The sequence below is a fragment of the Daphnia pulex genome, chromosome 8 (genome assembly GCF_021134715.1).
Source record: "Daphnia pulex isolate KAP4 chromosome 8, ASM2113471v1".
In the NCBI taxonomy this organism is placed as follows: Eukaryota; Metazoa; Arthropoda; class Branchiopoda; order Diplostraca; family Daphniidae; genus Daphnia; species Daphnia pulex.
This window is the reverse complement of record NC_060024.1, coordinates 1,696,685-1,720,639: the sequence shown is the minus strand read 5'-3', so window position 1 is coordinate 1,720,639 and position 23,955 is coordinate 1,696,685. Positions and strand designations below refer to the sequence as shown.

The following is a 23,955-nucleotide window of genomic DNA, read 5'->3' as shown; positions in this document are numbered from 1 at the left end:
ACAATACACGTCTTCAGTCCTATTCACCGCCTCGTTACAATAGCATCCGAGAAATAGTACAACGATTGAGAACCCGTAACCACGAACAGACCGACACCCAACCCGAGACAAAAACAACCACAACTACCGAAGGGAAACCTCCAACAAGAAACACTGAAGAACAACTACCCACTAGGTTACAAAGTTTTTTATTCTCATTTTACAGAAACAGAAAAAAATCAGGAAGTGGGAGAGGGGAAAAATGATTAATTTTCCCAAAAAGAAACAAAATCGTGTGCAGGGTATGGGATATAATGCGGAAAAACTGGAAGTGTCCAAAGTGGGAAAGGTCTCCCCTACTGAAGAAAATAACAACACAACCCACCTACCAACTAAAGAATTATGCTAGCCAACCACGTCTAACCCCCTCCATTGAAACTGCATGAATAACCCAATGCAAAAATGTAATAAAATATTCCACCTACGGCTTTCATCGACCATCACGAGAAGGACACATCACGCACCGGTAAGGATCAACCAGGGAACACCACACACGATACCACCATTCACACCACACACGATCAACATAGTCAGCAACCCACTCTCGGCTAAACCTAATATTGGTTCCATTTGGAACCGGACAACCGACACAATCTGGGGGATAAGAACCAACATATACATCAGATGACTAGTCAACGTTTAACATTAGTCCTGAACAAAATAAGAAAAAACCAGACAGGAAATGGAATCGACAGCAAGAGCAGATATGAAGACATCGGAACCTGACTGATCGGGATAGTCAAGAGTCTCATAAGATCGGAATGTGACGGTTTCGGTGGTTAGATCTCCCGATGGGCCTGTATTGCCAGACTTACCCAATAGCAACGAGGGAAACCTCCAGTAGTATAAAACTCAACATACATATCTCATACGGCTCCGTTTTTCTTGCCTCTTCTTATGGATACCAATCCAAAACCATCCTCCGTTCCCCTACCCATTAGAAAAGCTAACCAAAGGTCAGTACACTGCCAATGGATACGAGTCTCTTAGAGTATAAAGCCAAAACATACAATAAAAGACGATCGAATTTTCATAAACTATAATACGTTTCCCACCTCCAGGAAACTAATAGATTTTATACCTCCCAAAATTGATTTGACACATCTCGAGTCAGTGCAGCCTTATGCTTGACGATCTAACTCAACTATAAACGACCTGTTACAACTAACAAAACACCGAAAGACTCAACTCTTTCCAAAAGGATTATGCAATGCAAAACAAAACAATTTAAATGGAATCACCAACAGACTAATCCTACAAACTCCCATCGAAAACTTACCAATGAAAAGAAAATAAACTTCATTCACGTAAACTTATACTTAATTCAATAAATTTTAGGTAGTTAATTTAATTTCATAAGCCCCCTTAACTAACTTAACTAATCCTATCGGCGTATAACTAAAACAGAACAAACAAAGACATTATATTAAAAATCAAATTAATTGAGACCTATATACTCGGTCAATTTTTTTCAAAATCTCAAAATCAACAAGACGCACACACTTTTGTTTCTCCAACAAGCAGTGTCCGCATCGCCACAGCAGATCAACTCACTCCTTCCTCCAGGAAATAGGTCGGTTCTGGATGAGGACCAATGAGTTGAACGGGATTTTAACAAAGTCACTATCAACTAAAAAAATCATATTCATCAACCCAATTCCCACATTTTTTTATTAATAGGGAAGCGAAGGGGAAGATTGTGTGCTGTGCACACGTTACACACTATCTCCGCCCAACGCGTCCATCCGTCTACTTTTGGCCTCACAACTGTACTCATGTAATGTCAAGCTGTATAGCGACCCAGAAGATCATGGACATCAGAGTACAGTGGAGACCCCGAACTCCTCAACGCTGAAAGGCTTACCACGACAGAAATTGGAATTTGTTATGCCAAATGGAGCATAAGGATACAAGCTTCCATCAGCGCCCATCCACGCTCCTTCAAAGGGCGGGCCCGGTTGACCAAGGTCGCCTTAAGCAACCTAAGGCGGAGCGCCATCCCTTCGCACTACATCATATATGTGACCACTGAAACCTAAACCTTATATTCTATTCATTGATGAATGGAGTCTTTCCAATAGCTAACACAGAGGTGAGTGTGCTTGACCTTTGAAAATCGGGATGGCAATAATCCTAAGCCATCCAACCGCATGGGGATCAGAGCACTTCCCAAAACACCGAAAAAATAGGGTTTTCCACACATCAAATTTCTCCTTTTTCCTCGGTTGCATAAAAAGAAATAAACCAGAAACATTTTCGATTTCCCCATCAATACTTATACTCCTATGCACATATCGATTGACTGAAATAAAAAAGAATGCCACAGTCCACTCAAATAATGTTAAAGAAGCCTTTAGATTGTTTTTCAGATTTCTTTTTGTCCCCGACGCCCAGTGTTTGAAGCGATACTTTGAAAAAGTACCGCGGTGGCGGTACTGCGGTAATTTTTTTAAATTGCGGTATCGATAACGGTACCGATAAAAGAACCACAGTATTACCACGGTACCGGTACAATTTGCGTTACATTAAAAAAATGCCTGAATCATTTTATCAGCACGTTTGCCTGTACCCTATCACTACAATTTGCTATTCACTCTAAGTAACAACATTTTCTCAAAGTTAGTATCTAACAACCTATTCTAGTCGGTTGGAAGATACGCAACCATTCTACAGCTACCGAAGAAGGCAACGCTGCATTCAACTTCAACAACTTGACAGGAGGGACGTAGAAAATTGAATCGTCTGTAAAAAAAACTCCAAAACTTGACCGCTAGATGGCGATTTTTAAGAAAAAAGTACCGGGACCGAAAACCGAAATTTCTTTTGGTACTTTAAAAAAAAGTAAGACTGCGGTAGAAACCAGTGGTAGTGCCGTAGTACCGCAGTAATACCGTGGTATTTTATTCGGGTGTCAGCGACGCCCACCTTATTTTACCGATGCTAAAAGAGACTACCTAGAGTGTAAAAGCTAGACACACAACTAACCAATTAAAATTTAAGAGAAAAAACAAAAAAAAAGTGAATCGACGACGCAGACGTTTAAATCCATTTGATCCACCCACTCTTCTCACTCGCTCTTCCCTTCCCATTTCAGTTTTCAAACACTTTGAGACAGAAACCCAAGAATAGGGAATCACTTTGATCCAAGGCTCCAAGCCCTCTACTCCCCTATGAAGAAAGCCTCTAGGCAAAGACACATTTCCTTCCACGAACCTTTATTCTTCCCTTATGAGCTAAACCACTATCACTTTATAACCTCTTTCCGAAAATTAGCGTTCGGCAAATAATGACTGAGCGAACGCAGTGGAGAAGAAAACATATAATTGAAAATTGTGCCACTCAACGTTACGCATTTAATGCGTTTCGAATTATTTGACGGAAATTACATCGACGAAAATCTGACCAACTACTCCAATGCGGTACTCTTTAAACTCAAGTTTTCCGGACCAACGTTTAATGCTTCATTATGCCTTCACATCAACCACTACAATTTCCATGTAACGACTACAAGTTCTCGAAAGACACCAATCTGTTGTCAAAGAGCAATAAACTTCTTATTTGTAGTAAAAGGCTTCACATCTGAAGCGATGAGAGGTATCCATTTTTTCCGCCAGTGTATCTCCCAACCACAAACAAATATTCGTGTGGGACAACACTGAAAGTGAGATTCCACACGAGATCCATGCTGAACTTAATTTCCTTACTTGGTTCGGACAGAGATCTTCGGATAGAATTTCCCTACCACACACAGCACATTTCCCACTAAAATTTGCAAGACAAACCGAACATTCCATTACAGAAGGCGGATAGAGTAAATCCAAGTAAATCTTGGATTCAACCAGTTCAATTAAAGTTTTCCTACTTTTTATTTTCTGGTAGGGAATAGTGTTGTTCCATAAGGGAACTCGCAACCTATAGCAAAGCTGATTTCGAAATTACTTATCTGCCAGGAAATTACGTGATTATTCACGACACTATATTCCGTTATTGGAAGAAACATTTTACATTTTACATTTTGCAAAAAATGGATAGCCCTCTTTTCTTTCCCACTTTCGACAGTAGCAATGACAGGATACACAATTCTGCCATTGGTTAAAAAATTGCTGTTATTGCCCGTCAAATAATTATTGAGATCAAACGCAAGTATGATTTGTTAATTGTTATTAGGATGTAACAGGGCTTTCTTTAGTGACCGCTTTTCCGTCAAGGATAGATTACTTAATTTAGGAAAGACAGCTCTATTATCTGCACTAATTCATCTTTCTATTAATTGGAAAAGTGATTTCTATTCATCCCAAGTGTACTGTACAGTACCCTAACAAAACCCAAGCGCAATCTAGTAAAAAAAACCAGGCTGGGGAAATTTGAGACAGAAACGATGGGGAAAAAAACAGAGATAGCCTTCGGGACATACTTTTTTTTGGTTTCTTAATTTTTCCCTTTATCTAGATAAAGGGTTTACTGTCTAGGCGTGTACTAGGCGCATTTCAGTATGGGTGAAAATAACAGGATGATCATCATGAGTCCTACTAGTTTTTGAAGGAGAAGGATATGAAGAAACCAGGTAGCGATAGCAGAGTTTGGATGTTTTTTTTAAATTTGGTGAAATATGAACAATTTATGCAAATGAGGATGAGGACACTGAAATCATCATAAGGTGTTGGCTTCTTTGAATGAATTTCGAGGATGAATGGTTCAGTTCCTGGTAATACCAGTACCCTCCCAATTTCTACAGAAAGCTTATCATATCCAATATGGGTTTTCCAACTGAGCCAATTTCACAGGCTGGTAATTGATCATTTCATTTTTTTATGAATGCTAATCTGTAATTTATTTGTAAGATTGTTAATTTATATTTTTAGATCCTAGTATACTTCCCCTCTATTTCTAAAGAAGGATCTTCGTATAAAGTTGATGGTATGAGCAATGAAACTTTGCAATTTGGCAAATGAACCATTTTTAACAAATGGCAAATCCTCAATCATATTTCTTCACTTGATTTTTTCAGTCACTGGTATTAATACTGGGCGCGTCCAAAAAAAAATGTTAGGGTGCTGGTTAGCTTTTTTGTACAGTTGAGTAAAAAAAGAAATACAGTCCCCAGAGAAAGAAAAGCAAACGAAAATATAGCGTTTTCTAGGTAAAGAACGAAAGGGACCGCGTATAAAAATCATCAAATAAAAAAATACTATTTGGACTTCCGAGCATTCCAAATGAGGTAATCAATAGCACGAGAAATGCTGTTTATCAAATGTTTATATCAAATTCACAGAAATTAATAAAGTTTTTGCTGATCATTATTCGGATTTCAGCCTTTAGAGTAATTCAATAACCTCTGATTTTATCATTTAATCTAATATTTGATAATTTTGAAATTTATATTTCATTTTTAACAAATGCTCCTTTTAAAGCAGCAGCAGTTGATACTTCAGTTGACATTGATGAATCTGTTCTTGAAATGCATATTAATATACAAGGTACTTATGAAGCAGATGTCATAGAAGATCTGATTCCCTGGACTACATCACGACCTGCCATGCTTTGTCACTTATCAGATATCAACCAAAGGTAAAAAATACGTAAAATTGTAAAATTATCAAACGTTTTCGGAAAATATGTCTGCAACTTCCGTTAATTAAAGGCAATACATTTTCACTCTTTTATTAATCTTTCAAATTTGCTCGTTTCTTAAAACTCAGTCATAACACCTCTAAGAAGTTTTAAATAACACACGATGTAAATTACGCGAATGAATTTGTTGTTAGTTCCACGTGATTCAACTAGGTTCACTATTATAAATTAAAAACTATGAAATAATGCATCTACATGAAACCCAGGTCAGTAATTCACCGAAATAGAATTTAAAAAAAAGGAACAAAGATTCTGCGAAGACTTTGAAATGAAACTGTATAATTGTGTAATTTCAGGACTAACAAAGCTGGACTACTAAGAATAAGACCAGGGTACCATCAGAGTAAGATTTCGGTATTGACACTGCCAATGAAAAGCTTGTGGTGAAGTTGGTCGGCTATTTGGAAAAAAAATACACGACGAAATACCACCATCACGTCTATCTCTACCGTATTTTTTGTAATATGATTCTATATGGATCTCAGAAGGGATACATGAAAAATAAATGACAATGTTTACAAATCCAAAATTTTGTTAGACACTAAAACACAATTACTTAACGTTTCCCTTACATGGCTAGTTTATCCACATTTCAAACGCAATTGCGACACAAAATATGTAATGAATTTAGAAAAAACTTTCTCGTCCAAGCCAACGTGAGCGAGAAGGAAATAAAATTGTATTTATGCACGGAATATAATTTCTTTGCGTTCTTTTCTTTCCTGAATTTGAACGTTTCATGAGATTTTTAAAAGCGGAAACATACATAAATTTTCTTTTTCTTGTATGTGTATTATCCATTACCGATTTTTCGAGAATCACTAAATTACTGAAATTTTAAATGAAAGTTAATTTTTAAATTTTTTTCATTCCCATATTTGACTAGATGTGATTAGTGTTCATAAATTGCTGACTTCAATTATTCGTTGTCTGTTATTTCAATCAAAATCAATGCTAGACGAGTTATCAATTTAATTGTCACAATATTCATCAACAGATAACAATCTATTTTTTTAAGAAATTACCCCCTAATTTCCCTTATGTTTCGACCATTGGAAGTTACTTTATCTTTTGTAATACAACGGAGAAATATTTCGTTCTTTTTTAGTTTACCACAGATGAACCACCAAGAATTTCTCCCATTACCTAGAATTATAAATCCGAGCTTAGAAAAATTTGAAAGAAGATATTAAAATGGTGAACAAGAGGATTTCATCCCGAATAAAGAATCAACTTTCTATTATATAACGTTCAATTTTTCTTTTTCTCTCGTCTCTCTTTTTTTCTTGAACTTATTGTGGTCAGTTTAAACAGGAACCTTTCATTATCTGTGTAGGTAGCCTCAAGAGGGTTTTCTAATGAGATTTCACAATGTGATTTGTAACAAGTCTAAAAATTTTGAATATGGATTTAGAGCTGCTAATCCCTTAGTTATTTTTGGTAAATTGTGATGTCCACTCACTAATTTTATTATTATTTTTTTCCATCATATCACTCAAGAAGACTTTGGGAAACTAAGAGATGCCAAGGCAAAACCCCTTTATCAGTTATTGTCACCAACTGTTGAAGAAATTCGAGGATCAGAAGCAAGTTAATCTATAATAAGTAACGTCCCAGTCAACAAGCATTTAGCACAAAAAAAAATTATAAGTAATGAAACTTTGAGGAGGAATTGAAAGGTTTCAAGAAAGATGTTTTTCTTTTTTGTCTAGAAGGGGGGTATAAAACTAATTGCGTTTGTTTTTGTAATTGTAATTGTAATTGTGTATATTATTTTTTTTATGTTTAATTTAGATTTCATAATTTCTCGCTGGACAGGCTGGCATTAGAAAAACATATCGATGATTCCAGCGAGAGTGAACGTGACAATCAATTTGAGGCTCATCAACAACGCTTACATTTCTACAAAGAAGGCCCAGAAAGAGATTGGGGACAGCACTAGAGATGCAAATGTGGCTTGTGATGGCCAAACACCCTCATTTAGTAGCTGGCGAAGAGATCCTCTTCGCCAGCTTACAGCTAACTTCACCAGCCAGCTTACTTCGATCTGCTTACAAAGAAGAGGACGAAATCAAAGTCAACTTAAGATTTTTTATTCACAATTTTTATTTTCTATTATTTGATTTGTATACCCAGTTAGCACACATACTATAGTACAGGTCTGTTACGTATCTGTTTTTGATAGTCTGTAAATTGTTTGGAGTGAGTCATATTTGCAGACTGTAATACAAGTCTTTGACAGACCGGTATTACAAAATCCGTAAAGCGGGTCTGTTATAAATCTGTGCCACAGTCAGTCTACTCCACATTTACATATACAGATACATTCCACAGATCTCTCGTTTCAGTAATTAATATGTGTATTTAATAGATGTTTTTCGCATTTCATTTTTATAAAACACATTTGAGTACATTTGATTTACACTTTCTACAAATACAATTTCATTTCAAGTTTTAGAAATGTGACTGATTTATAATGATTAAATTATTTTAGACTTGTTAAAGGAAAAAATTATAAAACCCCTTTAACTTGATGCCACTTTCCAATAGACTCTTCTTGACATCTTATCTTAACTTGTGGAGACTGAAGATTTTAGATGGTTGAATATGACAGGACGTATAATAAGGCTGTGGTTGAATGTCACAATGCCGGCTCATAATCTTCAGGCATTAAGCAAGGAAATCTTAAGATCTTCTTCAGGTAGTGATCATTGATATACTTTGACTGTTTAAATGAAAGGTAGAAATGCTATAATAATACAATTGGAATTAGCGCCCCTCACCAAAGATGAAGAATTTAATTTAACCGGCAATCCTACTTACAGTTTTCATCGCGCTCTTTTGTAGTTTTTCAGTTCCAGATTGATTTTTTCCACCGTTCAAAAATACAACATGCCTATACAAAAGCAAGTGGGAAAGTCTAGCAAGAAACAAACTACTAGATATTACCCGGAACCGTCAGCAAAGCGGAAGACTAATCCAGTCAATCAATCCCCCGAAGAACTTGTTTACAAAAAAGGTAAATATATAAAATTTGACAGTTATTCCGAAAACAAATTCATTCACTATCAAAATCAATTCTTATTATAGAATTTTCAAAAGAAATGAGTAACGAACAAAATCAAAGTCCCACAATTGTAAGGATTGGCCGTGGACGGGAAAGGCCGATTGATATTGAAAATGGCAGTTCACAGCAAGTCGTTGGTGGTACTCAAGCCCATCTACGTCCGGCAATTTCAAGTGGAAGGCAACACTGCACAAAATATCAATATCTCCATTCCAAGGTTGTTTTTGTTTGTTTGAAAATCAACATGAAACTCTTTCCAAGCCAGCACCAACCAGCAGTGAAAAAAACGAAAAAAAACCATACCTGTCGTTAATGCAGCAGTTGAAGCAGCAAAAATAGCTCAGCAAATTTATAATCAAGTAATTTAATTCGTGAATCATGTGTCAAATGATGGCCCAAAACTTGATACTTTTCTATAATTGTCACCAGTGAATATTAAAATCACTTTTCTTTCTCTCATTCTTTTCCTTAAAAGGTGAAAAAGGGATTAAAAAATGGGGGAGTAGTTTGATTCTCAGTATACCTTCCGTCAATTTGAAATAAAAACACATAGAGCAATTTGCCTGCTCAAGAAATTAACAAGCGTGACTGTATATTTCAATTAATTTATGTTAGTATCTACTGAAAACTCACCGCACCTGGGTTTAAAAATCACTATAGAAGCTATGTAGACATGATTGTTAAATAATAATAAATTCTCGCCTTAAACACATTGGAAGTAGCTGTTTATACATTTTTTGCTTATCTTATTTTTTCAACAGTTTTAGAAGAAATAAAACCAAATTTTAATGTTCCTATGAAAGAGTCAAAGATAAAATCATTGAAGCTGTTCAGGATCAAACCGAATTACAAAAAAAACAAAGGAAGTGAGGACTGAACAGAAAATTCGAAAACTGAAATCTGCTGCTACTGGTGCTTCAGTTGTTGCCAACGCAGAGTCGTTTGGTATAACTGACACAAATACGATCAAAGATTATGCTGGTAGTAAGACAGAGGTGGAACTTATTTTTTACTTTAATTCGAGGATTTTTCTAGCAATAAAACAAAACGACTACACGCGATTTTTTAGAAATAGTTTACAGTTGTGATTTACTACCACTTTCAGGTTTTCAGTTTCAAAACCGGTATTGTTAACTAAGGGTGAATATTGATTTCACTTTCGACTTTTCAAATTCTTTCAATTTTCCTTATTTCAGCTGTCAGCTCCTTCCTATGGAGATTCTGCATGTCTGCTATGAAGCACTGGCATCATCTAGTGGTTGTTTTTACAATTCAAACGATTGTCCAGTGTGCCGCTAGATGGTATTGATATTGTTTATAAAAATGTTGAAATGTGTGAAGTTTCTTCAACTTCTGTTTTCGAATTTTCATGTTTTACTGCCCAAAATCAACCAATTATTTACATGTAAGCTTATTGTGATTATTCTAACTACATAGTAGCAAATTTTCTATCACTCACTGTGTACTTTACCAATTAAATAATTGTGTACTGTAATTGGAATATTTCTAGAAAATGTACCTGCCGTCTTGTCAACAGAATAAATTTGGACCTCATTTTAAAAATAAATTGCTCGACACTTCCTTAACTCAAATTTTTAAAACATAGAAAGTAGTTACATTCTATAACCTTTATTGGAAAATACTTTGCAGTACTTGTGTCATTCCTCGGTTGCATTGTCTACTTCTTCGTTGTGAACTGCAATAGGGGTTGGTTTCTCAGTTATCAATTGGGACACCAGTGCGGTGTGCGGCTCTGCTTACCGACGCTGCCGTTTAATCTAACTTTCTGGAAAACTTGGGAGATCATCTACGCATATAAAAGAATATGAATCATTGAAAAAAATAAGAAAATGTCTCATACTAATAGAGGATTTCTTTAATACCACTTGACGAAGACGACGGTGTAGGAGTATATGTTTTTGGAGAAGCACTCTCATCAGTCTTTTTTCCAACAATATTAGCCTCTCTCTGTCCTTTTGCTGCTGTCAAATCAGTGCAGTCAATGGAATTTCTTTCAAATCTGGTATCTGTATTGTAACAGAAAGACAAGTTATGTATAATAATAGGGAAAAAGGAAAAACCAACATGAATGAAATGTATTTTAAAATACCTGTCATGAGAAGAGATTTTTCACTAATTTCAAAAGAATCCATGCTTTCCTCTACAGAAACCGAATTGGGCAAACTATCAAGAGTAAATAAACCGTCATCACTGCTTGAAAGTACAAATCAATTGTCACTCGTATTGCTTTGCTCATCATCCAACATTTTGTCTGAGCCACCTTCTTCAACATGGTTCGCTTTGGCCAAAGACATATTTGTAAATCTGCTGAAATATTAAAAATGTGTAACTCTTAGTATACCTGTTGAATTTACTGATTTGAGAAGTGGTTAATTATAACTTACGTTCTTTGTTTGATGTGATGTTCCAAGAAAGGCATCCTTTGATATAAGTCCCAATGTGGGAGCTGAAAACTTGACTCTTCTGCTGATGTCCCAGTAGGATCACCAACGTTTTGTTGCCAACTTTTTTTCCTGAATTTGTCTACAAGATATCCCCATTGCACTGTGACATCCTCTACGCTACAATTTTCAAACAGTTTTTCTATTGTCAGCTTTGCATTGGTTTTCACTTTGATGTCTTGGTAGGTTTTACAATTGCTGGTGTCGTACAGGGATGGATAATTCTTGGTTGCCTCAAAAAATTGTCCCCGTTCTTCTTCAAACCACAATCTAGAAGACCTAATACAGAATAAGCAATCAAACATATTAGTTGTTACAAGGTTCTCACAAAACGATGATCAAAGAAGTAATGAAAACAACGTTACTTTTTACGTAAAACACTCAACGTTCAAAAAATTTTTGTAAAAAAAAGATAGATTGATATCATTTTTATGTAGGCTCAGTTTGGACCCCGTTTTAACTACATTTTGCTGTTACGTATTACGTTCTACGTAGAGCGTGTGTCTGAACACTTTCACGTTCCCAGCTACGTAACTCGTAGCGTCAAAACGTTATACGTAGTACGTAAAACGATCAAAAACAGTGTATAGTCTGAACGTACCTTATGGTGTTGACACCACATGTTTTTTTTTACAAGAATGTAACAAGTAATAAACCGTAGTAATATTATTCCGTCATCTCAGATTGTGTGTATACGTTATTCCTATGTCTGTTAAGATATTTAACAATAATAATATTTATGTGATTTAAAATATGAATACATCGCAAAAGTAAACTAATTATTTGTACATATTAATTGATACTTTTTTCTTTAATTCAAAACCGGAGACGAGTAGAAAAAACTTTATTTTCGAGAAAATTTACGCATGATCAGCAAAGTTAAGCATTTTTTCTCATACCTTATCTTTTTTTCTTTGTTGTGTCATTAATAATTTTTCCTAGTGTAAAGGCGCGACCAGTAAGTAAGTGAATGTTTTTAGCTGAAGAATGTTAAAGTAAACGGCAATACCTAATAAAGTAAATTTTGACTTAAATAGGGCTAGTTGAATCAACAGTTACTTTGTTTACTAAATGTCACTCACCGCTGTAGCAACTTTGTTTCCAATATGTACTTTTTTTCTTATTTCTAGATTATTGATTTATAACAAATTGTTTGTTCGTCAATTTCAACCCTTTCTGCACCAAAAATGGCTTAGGTAAGACCATAAAAGGAGCCCTATGCATTGAACCCTGAGAGAGAGGGTAAAATGCTTGAAGTGGCAACTTTCATCGAACAGGCGGCAATCACAACGAAATCTTTTGTAATCGCAGAAGCAGTTAAGGAATTTAATTTAAGGGATGCTGCAGCACACATTAGAGCAGAAAATACTCTAAACCAGCAAGAAGTTGACCGGGGTATGAATATGTCCGTAAATCCTATTTCTATCAACTCAATTAGTGATTTTTTTAAACAAATACCTACTAAGGTACAAGTAAACTTAAAGAGACCTAGTTGAATCAACAATTTTTTTCTTGCTAAATGTTACTTACGTCTGTAAAATCTTAGCGTGGCTTGGTTTTTTTCATTTGTGCAAATAGTGTTACGTCGTTTGTGAAAAGGAGTGATTTGTTTCTTTTGTTTTCTGGAAAGTCTAATACCATGACGTAGAAAAGAATGGGACTTATTACTGCTCCTTGGGATACTCCTTACGCGCATTTTGTGGTCGGTTAAAAAGTAGTTGATCAATGCTAGCATGCACCCTGGGAGGCCCAGTTAGGCAATTTTATATACTAAGCCTTGCTTCCATTCCGAGTCCTATGCTTTCTCTATGTCTAGAAACACCGCGACTGTTGATTTCTTTATGCTAAAACCTATTTGGATGTCGGTTTCCAGCTGCGCTATATGATCCATTGTGCTGCATCTTCTTGTAAATCCAGCTTGTATCCTTTTAATTTTTCCTTTTTTTCTATGTACCATTATAGCCAATTGACTTCATTTATTTCTATGACCATGCTTAAGCACTACGAGAGCGACACTGGCCGATAGGATCTTGGCTCGGTCTTTTCTTTAACCGGTTTCAGCAAGTGTATTACAATTGATTGTTTCCACGTATGAGTGCTTAAGTAGTAGGTTAAGTAAGTGAAGAAGGTTTTATAAATGTTTAGTTTCTATAGGGGATGAAAAGAAGCCCCCCTAAAAGGGCGGGCTCTCGCCCAGCTATTTGAACGTGATCGATCTAGACACATCAAACATGGCGGAGGACCCATGGACGAGTGAGAAACGGACCCAACGGCCGCAAAGAGAAAAGTGCCTGGCACCGAGCGCATGAAATCAGCAGCAGAGGCCCAAATTGATCCCCATGTTTTTCTCAACTCTCTACGTAGCTCAAAACTCAAAAGGCTTCTATCTATGTACTTGGGGTTGGTGGTAGTGGGGGGTCAACAATGCCGGTGTTCGTCATCAATGGCCTGTTGTGTAGAGCTGCCGGCCGGCATTGATTTCCCATCAAAGGGAGAGAACTTGCGACGATAGCCGCTAGGTTCTCAGGCTAGTACCCAAAATCCAGCTGCTGGAACTCTCCGCACCCAGGAGTGGCCTAGTGCCAAAGCAAAGAGATGTGACACACACAAGGAGGATCCCGATGACTCTGATGTGTCTCAATCAAAACACCCGACCCGTTTGTTTTCCCATTTCTGAGATTTATCATTGCTGCGACCCCCTCTGTTTTCTCTCTCTCTGTCTCTCGGCTGCGGCTGTTTGCTGCTAGTCGGCCGCCTCCGCTTGTGTGCTCTACACACACACCTTACGCTTTTGCAGAGAGAGAGAGGCCTTTAAGCAACTCCCTGGGCTTGGCGCCGGGATTACAGAATTCACCTCGCTCGACACGTTTTCAATTCGTCACCAATCCTCTTTGGATTTTTACCGAAAATAAAATCGAATTTCCCGCCTTCCCAACTATTTAAAAAAATAGACTTTTCCGTCTTTGAAGCTCACCTACATATATAAAAATTACCCAGGAATTGATTTTCTTTATTCGCCTAAATGCGTTTTGTCTCCGTGTTCTAAATTCAATTGGAAAATTGAAACATGGCGCAAAAGCCCTTGACTAGTGTCAATGGTAAAAGAAGAGAAGAAGAAGAATAACGACGAGTCCCAGGGCGTCCTGGGTGGATGAAAACGGTCTTGGGAGATTCAGCAGCTCGATCTCTCCTTAGCCGCTCTGCAACTCTCTACATAGTAGAACACGATGACGGGCAAGTATAGTGGGAATTTGTGGTCAGTTGCTGGGGTGGGGTTGGGGGGCTACTGCTGCCACGGGATCATGCATCACGCTCCTTGCTCCCGACTGGCAACAGATAATGGAGAGGGCAAGAGGGTCTACTTTACTTTGGCTGTTGCCTACTACCCCCCACCGAAAAAGTGACCCCTCCTTTGTCGTCAATCTGCTGCTGCCCTCGTATAAACGTATATTACATCAAGAAGAAGAAGAAGAAGAAGAAGAAGGAGAAACTTACTATTTCTCCCCCTACTATAAGCAAAGTGATAAGATAAATGATTTCAAAAGAAAAAATCGTTTCAGCATCGATTGGAACGGGACTTGAAGTAGGAATTCCCCGAGTTTCGGTACCGCGAAAATTTTGCTGGTGATCGCTGCGAACGTTTGGGAGGTCCTCGGTCGTTAGACCTGGAATTTCGTAAGTCGAGTCTTTCATCACTTACGCTTCTTTTTCTTTGGCCATCGATGGGACTGCGGGACCTGGAACGGGATCTGCCACGAGAATGGGTAACGTTTTTTCGTCGGGACATGTCACGAGATTCTTGTTTTGATTGTCTTTCAGTTTCTGCTGTCGGTTCTTCAGGGAATTCACCTTCCTCTAAATTCTCATTCGCGTCGGAAAGCTGTTTGAGTAAGTTGGCTCGTTCCACGAGCAACTCTGGCAAGACCTCGCTGCTCTCAGGCTGCTGTTCCGACGATGGTTCGCCATTCACTCTTTCTTTTGAAGATTTCGGATCGGGCCTAGCAATTCCTTTACCATGGGCTACATTTCCAAGGCGCTCTAAACGCCTTTTCCAGAAATCTGAACTTTCTGATATGAAAGAAAGTGTTATAGGTCCCATTTTAAAGGTGCATTCTGTCTGGACAAGAAAATTATTATTAGGCTGGTGTGTTTCCACTGATTATAATAAAAGCAATACCTCATTTTCAATTCTGACAAGATTACCCAGGACGGTATCTCTCTTGAATTCATGGAAACTTGGGATGGCTGCAGGATTCTGACTAGGGTTGACCATGTACTCTAGATTGAGCATGCTAGTTTTTGTAGGAAGAATACTACTATTGGCAGGGAGAGGATTAGTATTTGTCGGTGGAGTGTTCTTACTGTTGTGTGGAGGCATTCTATTGTTTGCTGCACTTCTACGGAAAATAAGTGTGTCATGCCTATTACAGAAGGCAGTAAAATTAGTAACTGTCTTTGGAAATATAATTTGTACAGACTTTACTCTCTTTGAAGATCTTTCAGTTGGCGATCCTTCCTCACCAGTTCAGCTTTGGCAGTTTTAAAGATGGAGGAAATGTTACATCTCAGCGCCAGGTTTTGTTTGTTTACTTTGTCAAGCTCAGCTTTTAACTCAGCATTCTTGCTGTCCAAAGTTGAAAATTTTTGTTCAAGTATTTCAACTTTGGCTTGGAGCTAATGCATTTTCTATTAGTTATGTATTAATTTAAAGATATTTTTTATGGTTACCTCTTCTGCAGCTAACTGTTTCTCAAAGGTATTTAGGTCATCATACAAATCAACATCTTCTCCTGAGAGATTTGGCAATTTTATATACTAAGCCTTGCTTCCATTCTGAGTCCTATGATTTCTCTATGTCTAGAAACACCGCGACTGTAGATTTCTTCATGCTAAAACCTATTTGGATGTCGGTTTCCAGCTGCGCTATATGATCCATTGTGCTGCATCCTCTTGTTAATCCAGCTTGTATCCTTTTAATTTTTCCTGTTTTTCTATGTACCATTATAACCAATTGACTTCATTTATTTCCATTATTATGCTTAAGCACTACGAGAGCGACACTGGCCGATAGGATCTTGGCTCGGTCTTTTCTTTAACCGGTTTCAGCAAGTGTATTACAATTGATTGTTTCCACTGTATGGGTACGTATGAGTGCTTAAGTAGTAGGTTAAGTAAATGAAGAAGGTGGGTTTTATTTGCGTTGATAGGTTCTTTAGCATGTGATTGTGGACTAGGTTCGGTCCTACGGATTTACTTTTTGATCTCGGTAGATTCCTTTTCACCTCCTCCATTGTTTTGCAGCCATTAAGGGTTGTCGGTGAATCTTCTTGAATTCATGATGGTTTTTTAAAAGTGGGAGTTGATCGGGATACTTGAAGGGTGCACTTTGCAAAAGCAGTCTAGGAAGGTTTCTGCTTTATCTTTTTGGGCTTCGATTATGTTTCCATAATTTATTATCTGTTTTTCGTCGGGTGACATGTTCACTCCCTTTCCGATCATGTATTTAATGAACATGCCACAATTTGTTTTGATCTTGTGGCCCTAGTTCTGAGATAAGTCGGTCCATTGTCTTCAGGATTCTTTTAACTTTTTTTCTTTTTTAACTTCAGCATTTTCCAATTTTTTGTTTTGTCCGTCTATTGTGGAGATTTCTTCCATCTATTTTAGGCTTTTCGTGCGTTTTTTAATAGCTGCTTTACATGCTTCATTCCACCAGGGTCGTCTCGGTTCTTCTTAGTGTTTTGCCTACTTCCTATTTCCTTAAAGCTGCTTTTCTTTTTTATCCGTTCTATTCCCTTTCTCCCTCCCCCATTTCCACCCACTCGTGTAGTCTCCCCCTAATAAGCACGCATTTTTTACTTTTTCTCTGTTTAACGGAGAAAGAGGCGCACGGGGTGGAAATGAGGGGTGGAAGAAAGGAAATAAATCTGGTAAAAAATTGTCATTTATTCTTATAAATATACCGAATGTTTTATTTTCCTTTAGCCAGTGACATTTTCTTATTTCAGATTTCTCTTCCCAAAAGGCAGCCTCCGTATAAATCGAAGTAGCGTGACAATAAATTTGTTGAAGTCTTATTAAATGTACAAAAATCTGAATTCTATCCTCTTCCTTTTATTGGCCATTGTGTTCAAATTAGAGAAAGCAAGCAAGCAAGTTTAAACATAAACATATATAATAAACTGCATTTTCTTCTTACGATGGTGTAATTTCGTAAGAATGGACAACCCTAAAAAGCCATTTAGTATTGTAAAGCAAATAAATAGACGTAATCATAGTTAGCAGGCAAGTCCACGAGTAGAAAGGAATATTACTCCATGAATTGGGAGTTGGGCGACGTGGCCAGATTTTTTCTTTTTGTATTGTTTATTTAAATGAGCTTATTAAGGAAGGGTTTACTCGGAGATGATTGCGTCCAAAATTGAAAGGGTCGGGAAAGGTGTTCGTTGGTTGTCTCCACCTAGCGCTCAAATACTTGAACCTATTTCACACTTTCCCAAAAGAAACAAATCATTTTGTGCGTTTTCCTTTCATTATGTAGTATGTGTCAGTAATATGTATGTTCAATATGTCAGTAATTCAAGTAAAACAATAGTAGAGCTATGAGGAATAACTAAAAACAACAATTAATAGAAGAAAACCCAATTGTTTACCACAAAACTATTCTAAAAAACTATATTATAAAGCGAAATTGATAAAATACATAGATTCTGTAAAAAATGCGATTTTTTTACATTTTTTTACAAAATTCGAATTTGTTTTCTTTGTCAAGGACTTAGAAACCGTGTTCAGACATACAGTAGTTCCGGAGAAATTCGCATGGTTTCACTACCATTTATCAAAGGAACCTTGGATCTAGCCTCATGGGAAATTTCTAGTAAGTGAACATATCATCCCGTCTTTTACTATTTAGGCTATATCTAGGCCAAACATTTCCAAACATTTCTTGGCCTTCTTACAAAAGAAGCCTTTTTGCAGCCTAAGGGGCCGTACGCACAAAAACATTCCATCACCAACCGGCAGGTGGCGCTGGAAAAATAAAATACAGGGGGACGTGTATGTGAGACCAATCTCCCTTTTCTTTGGAAAGTCCATATTTAGAAGTCCTTTTTCATTTGGACTGTCCTCAGTTAGTTTAGTAATATCCTGTAAAAGACAAAGGCCTATGTCTGGTATGCATCCCCAAAGGCCCGCATTTCCCAGTAGTTCTCCCCCTTCAGGACCGCCCGTACCGCCAAGTAAGGCAAAGCTTCCGAAGCTCGCTAAAAGGAGCAGCGCAGTCGAATTCGTCGTCTGAGAAGGGGGAGGGGGCAAAATGTCGGCTGCTGGACTTTACACAGAGTGACCCATCTCCTTATCTCTGGTGCGTATTGTGACAGACACAGGCTTCTCCCCCAAAAGCTTATTCTTTTATTATATATGGAAACAAGGAAAAGTTTTGAAAAAAGGATAATGAATTGTACGGGGGTGTACGAAGTTCAGGCCCGATCATTCAGGCCCGCGTCTTTCAGGCCCACTTTTATTGGGCCTGAACGTCGCAAAAATTGGGCCTGAAAGGCGGACTTGAGTATCATTAAGGCCCAAATTAATTTTTAATGTTTTTTACAGTTAAATATGTTGGAAATACATTTCATACCTAAGAATATGAGTCTATTATCAACCTTTTTAAATAATGATCAATCAGTAATGATTAATCAGTTTGGTTGCCACCTGTTTCGGCACTTTTTTTCGGTACTTTGATTTCGTCGTTTTTGGCACTGTTTTTGTCGTTTTCGGCACTGTGTTTGTCTTTTTCGGCACCGCTGCCAGATTTAGTTCCAGGCACCATGTTTTTGGGAGGGTTGCCAGGCGTGTGTGTTTTTCCGTTTCGGCACTATGTTTTTCCGTTTCGGCACTATTGTATTTATTGTATTTATTATTAGATTTATTTATTGGATTTTAATAAAATTTTGTCACCAACTAAAATTTTAACACCACATTTTGAAACTCTTTTCCTTTTCCTATTCTGTGTAAAGTCTAGTACCACAACCCAAATTGGAGTGCTGATGCTTTAAACCACTCAACTAACTAGACATTTCAATTTGATAAAGTAGGTTAGACTAGCGATGACTCGGGATGTTAGTTTTCGGATTCCGTTACAGTTTTAGTTTCCGTTTCGGCATCGTCGCAAAATTTGTATTCCACCAGGTGTCGTGTAAATTATCTTTAGTTTCTCTAATCTAACAGTAACAGATGTCAAACGTGGTTGGCCTTTTAGTTCACTACTATGCTCTAGGGCTCTTCTCAATGGAAATTTTTCATATTTAGTTGTCCAAAATTGGTTGACACATAAAATATCCTGAATAATTATCTTCTGCCTCATAACTTTTTCTACAAATGGAATAAGTTCCATTAAGTTTCCCGTTTTCATCATTTCCATTTTTTTCAAAGTCTTCAATGTTGATGTGAAATTTCGCAACTTCAATATTACTGGCAACTGAGTCAACAATCAACGCATCGTTCGCAACAACAACTTTTTCTTCAATTGACACTGGTGCAGTGCCAGTTGGCGCAGTTGGTGCAATGTTGTTGTTTGAAGTGGATGCAACGCACAACAGTTGAGATACACCTGTTGAGGTGTTGTTCCATTGCTAAATGTGTGCATGTAGAAAACCAACATTTTTTTCCATCGATGTATTCCTTGCACTGGTTTGATACATCTTTGTGACATCTTTGATGTTAACCCCATTTTTTCATATCATCGAGTTTTTTCTGGCAATCATTCGTATTGCAAGTAATTGATGTTTTAGACTCGGAAATTTTAAGTGAATACAACTTTTTTTTTAAAGTTAGATTCTTCAATTTTTTAAAGTTGAATTTCAGCAATCTCTTCTTTTAAAACAGATATTTGTGTCACAATTTCAGTTTGCTTATTCTGTAATTTGCTTCGCAAATTTTTGGACTCTGCGTGGAACATTTCCTTTTCATCACCACTGATTTTCTACAGAACATTATTTTTATTATTATTAAATTTTAATTATAATAAGTATTAAATTTATCAATACCATGCAATACTCATTAATTATTTTCCCATATGGTCATTGTAAGTCTACGTAGTCTAAGTAGAGCTCCAGCCGACAGGAAGAGGGAGGGTACCACAGCCGTCAGAGCGCCCCTAGCGGCCTGACGATGCAATAGCTTTTGCATGTTCGAGGACGTGTGGTTTGCATGGGGTGCCGAAAAGGTTGAAGTTGGTGCCGAAACGGTCAAATTTGGTGCCGAAATGGACAATACTTTATCATAATCGAGGAAGTGTGGTTTGCATGGGGTGCCGAAAACGACGAAATCGAAGTGCTTTGACAAATTATTATTGTGGTATTACAGTGCTTGATGCTGTATTTGGATGTTGAATGTTTCAAAAATATTTCTTCATTATCACCCACTGACATGAATAGAGAAGGGAAAACAAGGCAGCGTATGGTATGGCCAGGTAAACCCCTGTTTACTCACCTCTCTCCCATAAGTGCGTGCAGCCTCCACCGCTCTACCACCCTTCTGGTCGGCTTGAGCAGCGCCTCGCGTCAGCCCCGTAAAACAAGAAACTTAAAAGTAATATTCGTTTGTTGCTTTAAAAAACATGAAATTGTTTATGGAAATGTTTGAAATCAATCCGTAAGAGTTATTTTATCAAATATGTTCATTTCCTACTTCACTCGAGCACTGGCATTGCCATAGGTAGAGAGAAGAGACGCGTTCAAGGCTGAGCCGCTGAAGGAAGAGACGTATTCAAGGCTGAGCCGCTGAAGGGGGGATCGAGCTACGGAACAAATAAATGGTGAAGAAAACACAGAAATTTCTTCATTTATTAAATTAATCATAGTTATGAAGCGAAAACGACGTTTGTAACAAATGAATTTTCCAGTTAACATCAAGGGGAATATGTCTATGAAAAAATAAAGACGGGAATCAGCTAGCTATCATGTGAAAAACGAAACGGCAATGTGTGAATTTCACTCATCATAGTTTGAGTTACAGCAAAGAATATAAACGGCGGCGGAAGTTTCTCACATCATTCCATCTTGTCTCTCATGGCGATATGGGCAAATTTTTCGTGAATTTATTTTAGAGTCCCTTATAGAACTTAAATAAAAGAGAGAAATAGGACCACTTTGACGGAGTAATAGGACCACTTTAAGGTTATATGTATGGTTATTTATACTGTTCGTAAAATTTTTTAAAGTGGGTTTATGTCGTAGGGTCTTATTTCGACCGGCCTAATATCTCCGCCACTCTTCAAAAAAGAATAACATTCAAGCGAAACTTGGTTCCAATAGGAATTGAACTCTAGTTTACAGTGTAGATTACGGATACCATAACCACTAAGCCAACATTTATATTTCTATGCTATTATCTTTTGTTAACACTAAAAAAGCCGTCTTTCGTATTTTGTTAACAAATGAATTATTTCACAAACAAATTAACATTTAACCATCATTTTATTATTTTTTTTAACTTGGGCCGGAATGTCGCCAAAATTGGGCCTGAAAGGCACGTTAAAAAAGGTGGGCCTGTAAGACGCGGGCCGGAAAGAATGAATGAATTGTACAGATTTGAACCACAGACTACTCCCTTGAGAATCCACCGCTATACCCATTACCATTAGCCTTCCAATCGCTTACTTCTAGCCTAATAATCGCTAATCATAACCTCTTTTACGGAGCAAAACAGCACTTCAGTAAGCCTACGCGTGGTGGCAGCCCTACATATTAGGGAGAGCTGTTGTAGCGTCCGCAAATCATGTGTTCTCGAACTTTGAGAAAATGCTGGAAAACCTCTGACGAAGCCTTATGGAGAACTCCTACAGGGCGGCGTCACCATCCTCTCATCACTCTGCTGGACGCTAGCATTTACATTTTTTATAGTTTTTTTTTTGTTTTACTTCACTAAATAGTAATAATGAGGTTTCATATAATATTTTAAAACAATATAATATTATAAAGCTCATGGAAAAATCTACTGATATTTTGCTTTAACTATACTTACTTACTATACTTCTAGCTGCATAGACTTCCTCTTCGACATCTCTGCAAATATATGCTTCTTCATCGTAGTCTTCTTGGCATCCATCTTATTCTTCTTGAATTTTATTAGAATGTTGTTGAAATTTTTCATAATGAATGTTAAGATTTTGCTTCAAGTCGTCCAATTCAACTGAATTTTTTAGTGTCATCGTGGTTCCTCTTTGTTCCCATGTCACCGGTGGTCTAATGGTCAGCATCTCGGGCTGATATGTCGAAGGACCGAGGTTCGAATCTCGGCTAAGTCGAAAAGAGAAGTTCTTACGCTTACCCTGAAACCGGGATAGGGAAGCCAACACAGCCGAGAACCGACCAGGCCAGAGCAATAGATCCCTGTTCGGTTCACGGCTGTGTTAGCTTCCCCATCTCGATTTTAGGGTAAACGTAAGCCGATTTTCAGGGGGTTTTAGGGCGGGGCCTGTCAGAATTGTGAAGTGGAAACTTTAAAAAGAGCCATCTAGGCTCTCAAAAGTAGCTGGACGTTGTAGCTGACACACTCACTAGAGGCGCGTTTTAAAGTTTCCAAATCGGCTTACGTTTACCCTGAAACCGGGATAGGGAAGCCAACACAGCCGTGAACCGACCAGGGATCTATTGCTCTGACCAGGCATCTATTGCTCTGTCGCCTTCATGAGGCAGGATTCAAGTTTATAGGCCTTAACCATTAAGTAGGGTAGGCCATGGTCTCAGACTCTCAGTCTAGTAATGCCGCGAATTTGGGCGTCCCTAAACTGCGAAAGCGAAACGCGAAACGCGAAACGCCTAAAATGCGGAAAAGCTGTGCGAAACGGACCAAAATTTTGGGACCGGTTCGCGGGACCAAATGCCGGAGGGCATACTAAAGAGCGAAACATCTTGCGAAACAAATAGTTTTCCTTTTCCCCACAGAGGTCCAAATTGACGGAGATTGCCGCCATTTTTCATTGTCTCACGCTATGATGAGGCATTAAAGGAGGAAGGAGGTAGGGGGGCAATCAAATTCGATTTCTTCGGCCACTACCCCTGTTATGTTTTAATGCGCATTTTACGATTAAACTAATGAATGACATAGAGCAGCACGGTATGGTGATATTTGTAAATAATAATATATTAGATAATGGCACAGGGATTACTATACATTACATTAAATTATTTAAATCAACTAGTAGGCTACGTGCACGCAAAGAAAAATCGGCCATTACAGCATGAGTGCCTTAAATCAAGCTAAAAATCAAAGCTCATCCCACGATCCCATGTTCCAAATGAAGCTAAAATTTAATCAGCTAAAACTTTCCTTAAAATTAAGAATGTTAATCTGATTGATACATGAAAACGAGAAGTTCCATTAATTTTTTATACCAAAAAAATTAATAAAAACACCTATTGCATTCAAGGTACAATTCCGTATTCATGGTCAACACACAAATAGACCGGCCATAATAAGGTGCGCGAAACTCGTAGTCGCTTCGAAAAATTGAAACTCTAACAATTTGTTTGTTGATGGCGTCCATTGTCGTCTGCTACCAAGACGTTTACACTGCGACGTTTCGCACACACCGATTTCGCAGTTTAGTACGGACCCAAAGACTAAAATGCGAAACAGGGTCCCAACTTTTTGGTCCGTTTCGCACAGCTGTTTCGCATTTTAGGCGTTTCGCGTTTCGCGTTTCGCTTTCGCAGTTTAGGGACGCCCCGCGAATTTTTAGTCTGCTATTTTGTA

At 37.7% G+C, this 23,955-nt stretch overlaps 1 protein-coding gene and 1 long non-coding RNA gene across 2 annotated transcripts; both read right to left on the bottom strand.

The window, feature by feature from the left end:
• Positions 1–14,755: 14,755 nt before the first annotated feature.
• On the bottom strand, positions 14,756–15,550 carry LOC124200737. Its single transcript, XM_046597043.1, has 2 exons — positions 15,377–15,550; positions 14,756–15,316 (listed from the first exon to the last, which is right to left on the bottom strand). The coding sequence occupies exons 1-2, from the start codon at positions 15,488–15,490 to the stop codon at positions 14,756–14,758; spliced, it is 675 nt and encodes a 224-aa protein (XP_046452999.1). The 5' UTR covers positions 15,491–15,550.
• Positions 15,549–18,958, bottom strand: LOC124200738. The gene is made up of 3 exons (XR_006877358.1): positions 18,836–18,958; positions 15,683–17,690; positions 15,549–15,620 (listed from the first exon to the last, which is right to left on the bottom strand). It is a non-coding gene; the product is annotated as an uncharacterized LOC124200738 (long non-coding RNA).
• Positions 18,959–23,955: the final 4,997 nt, after the last annotated feature.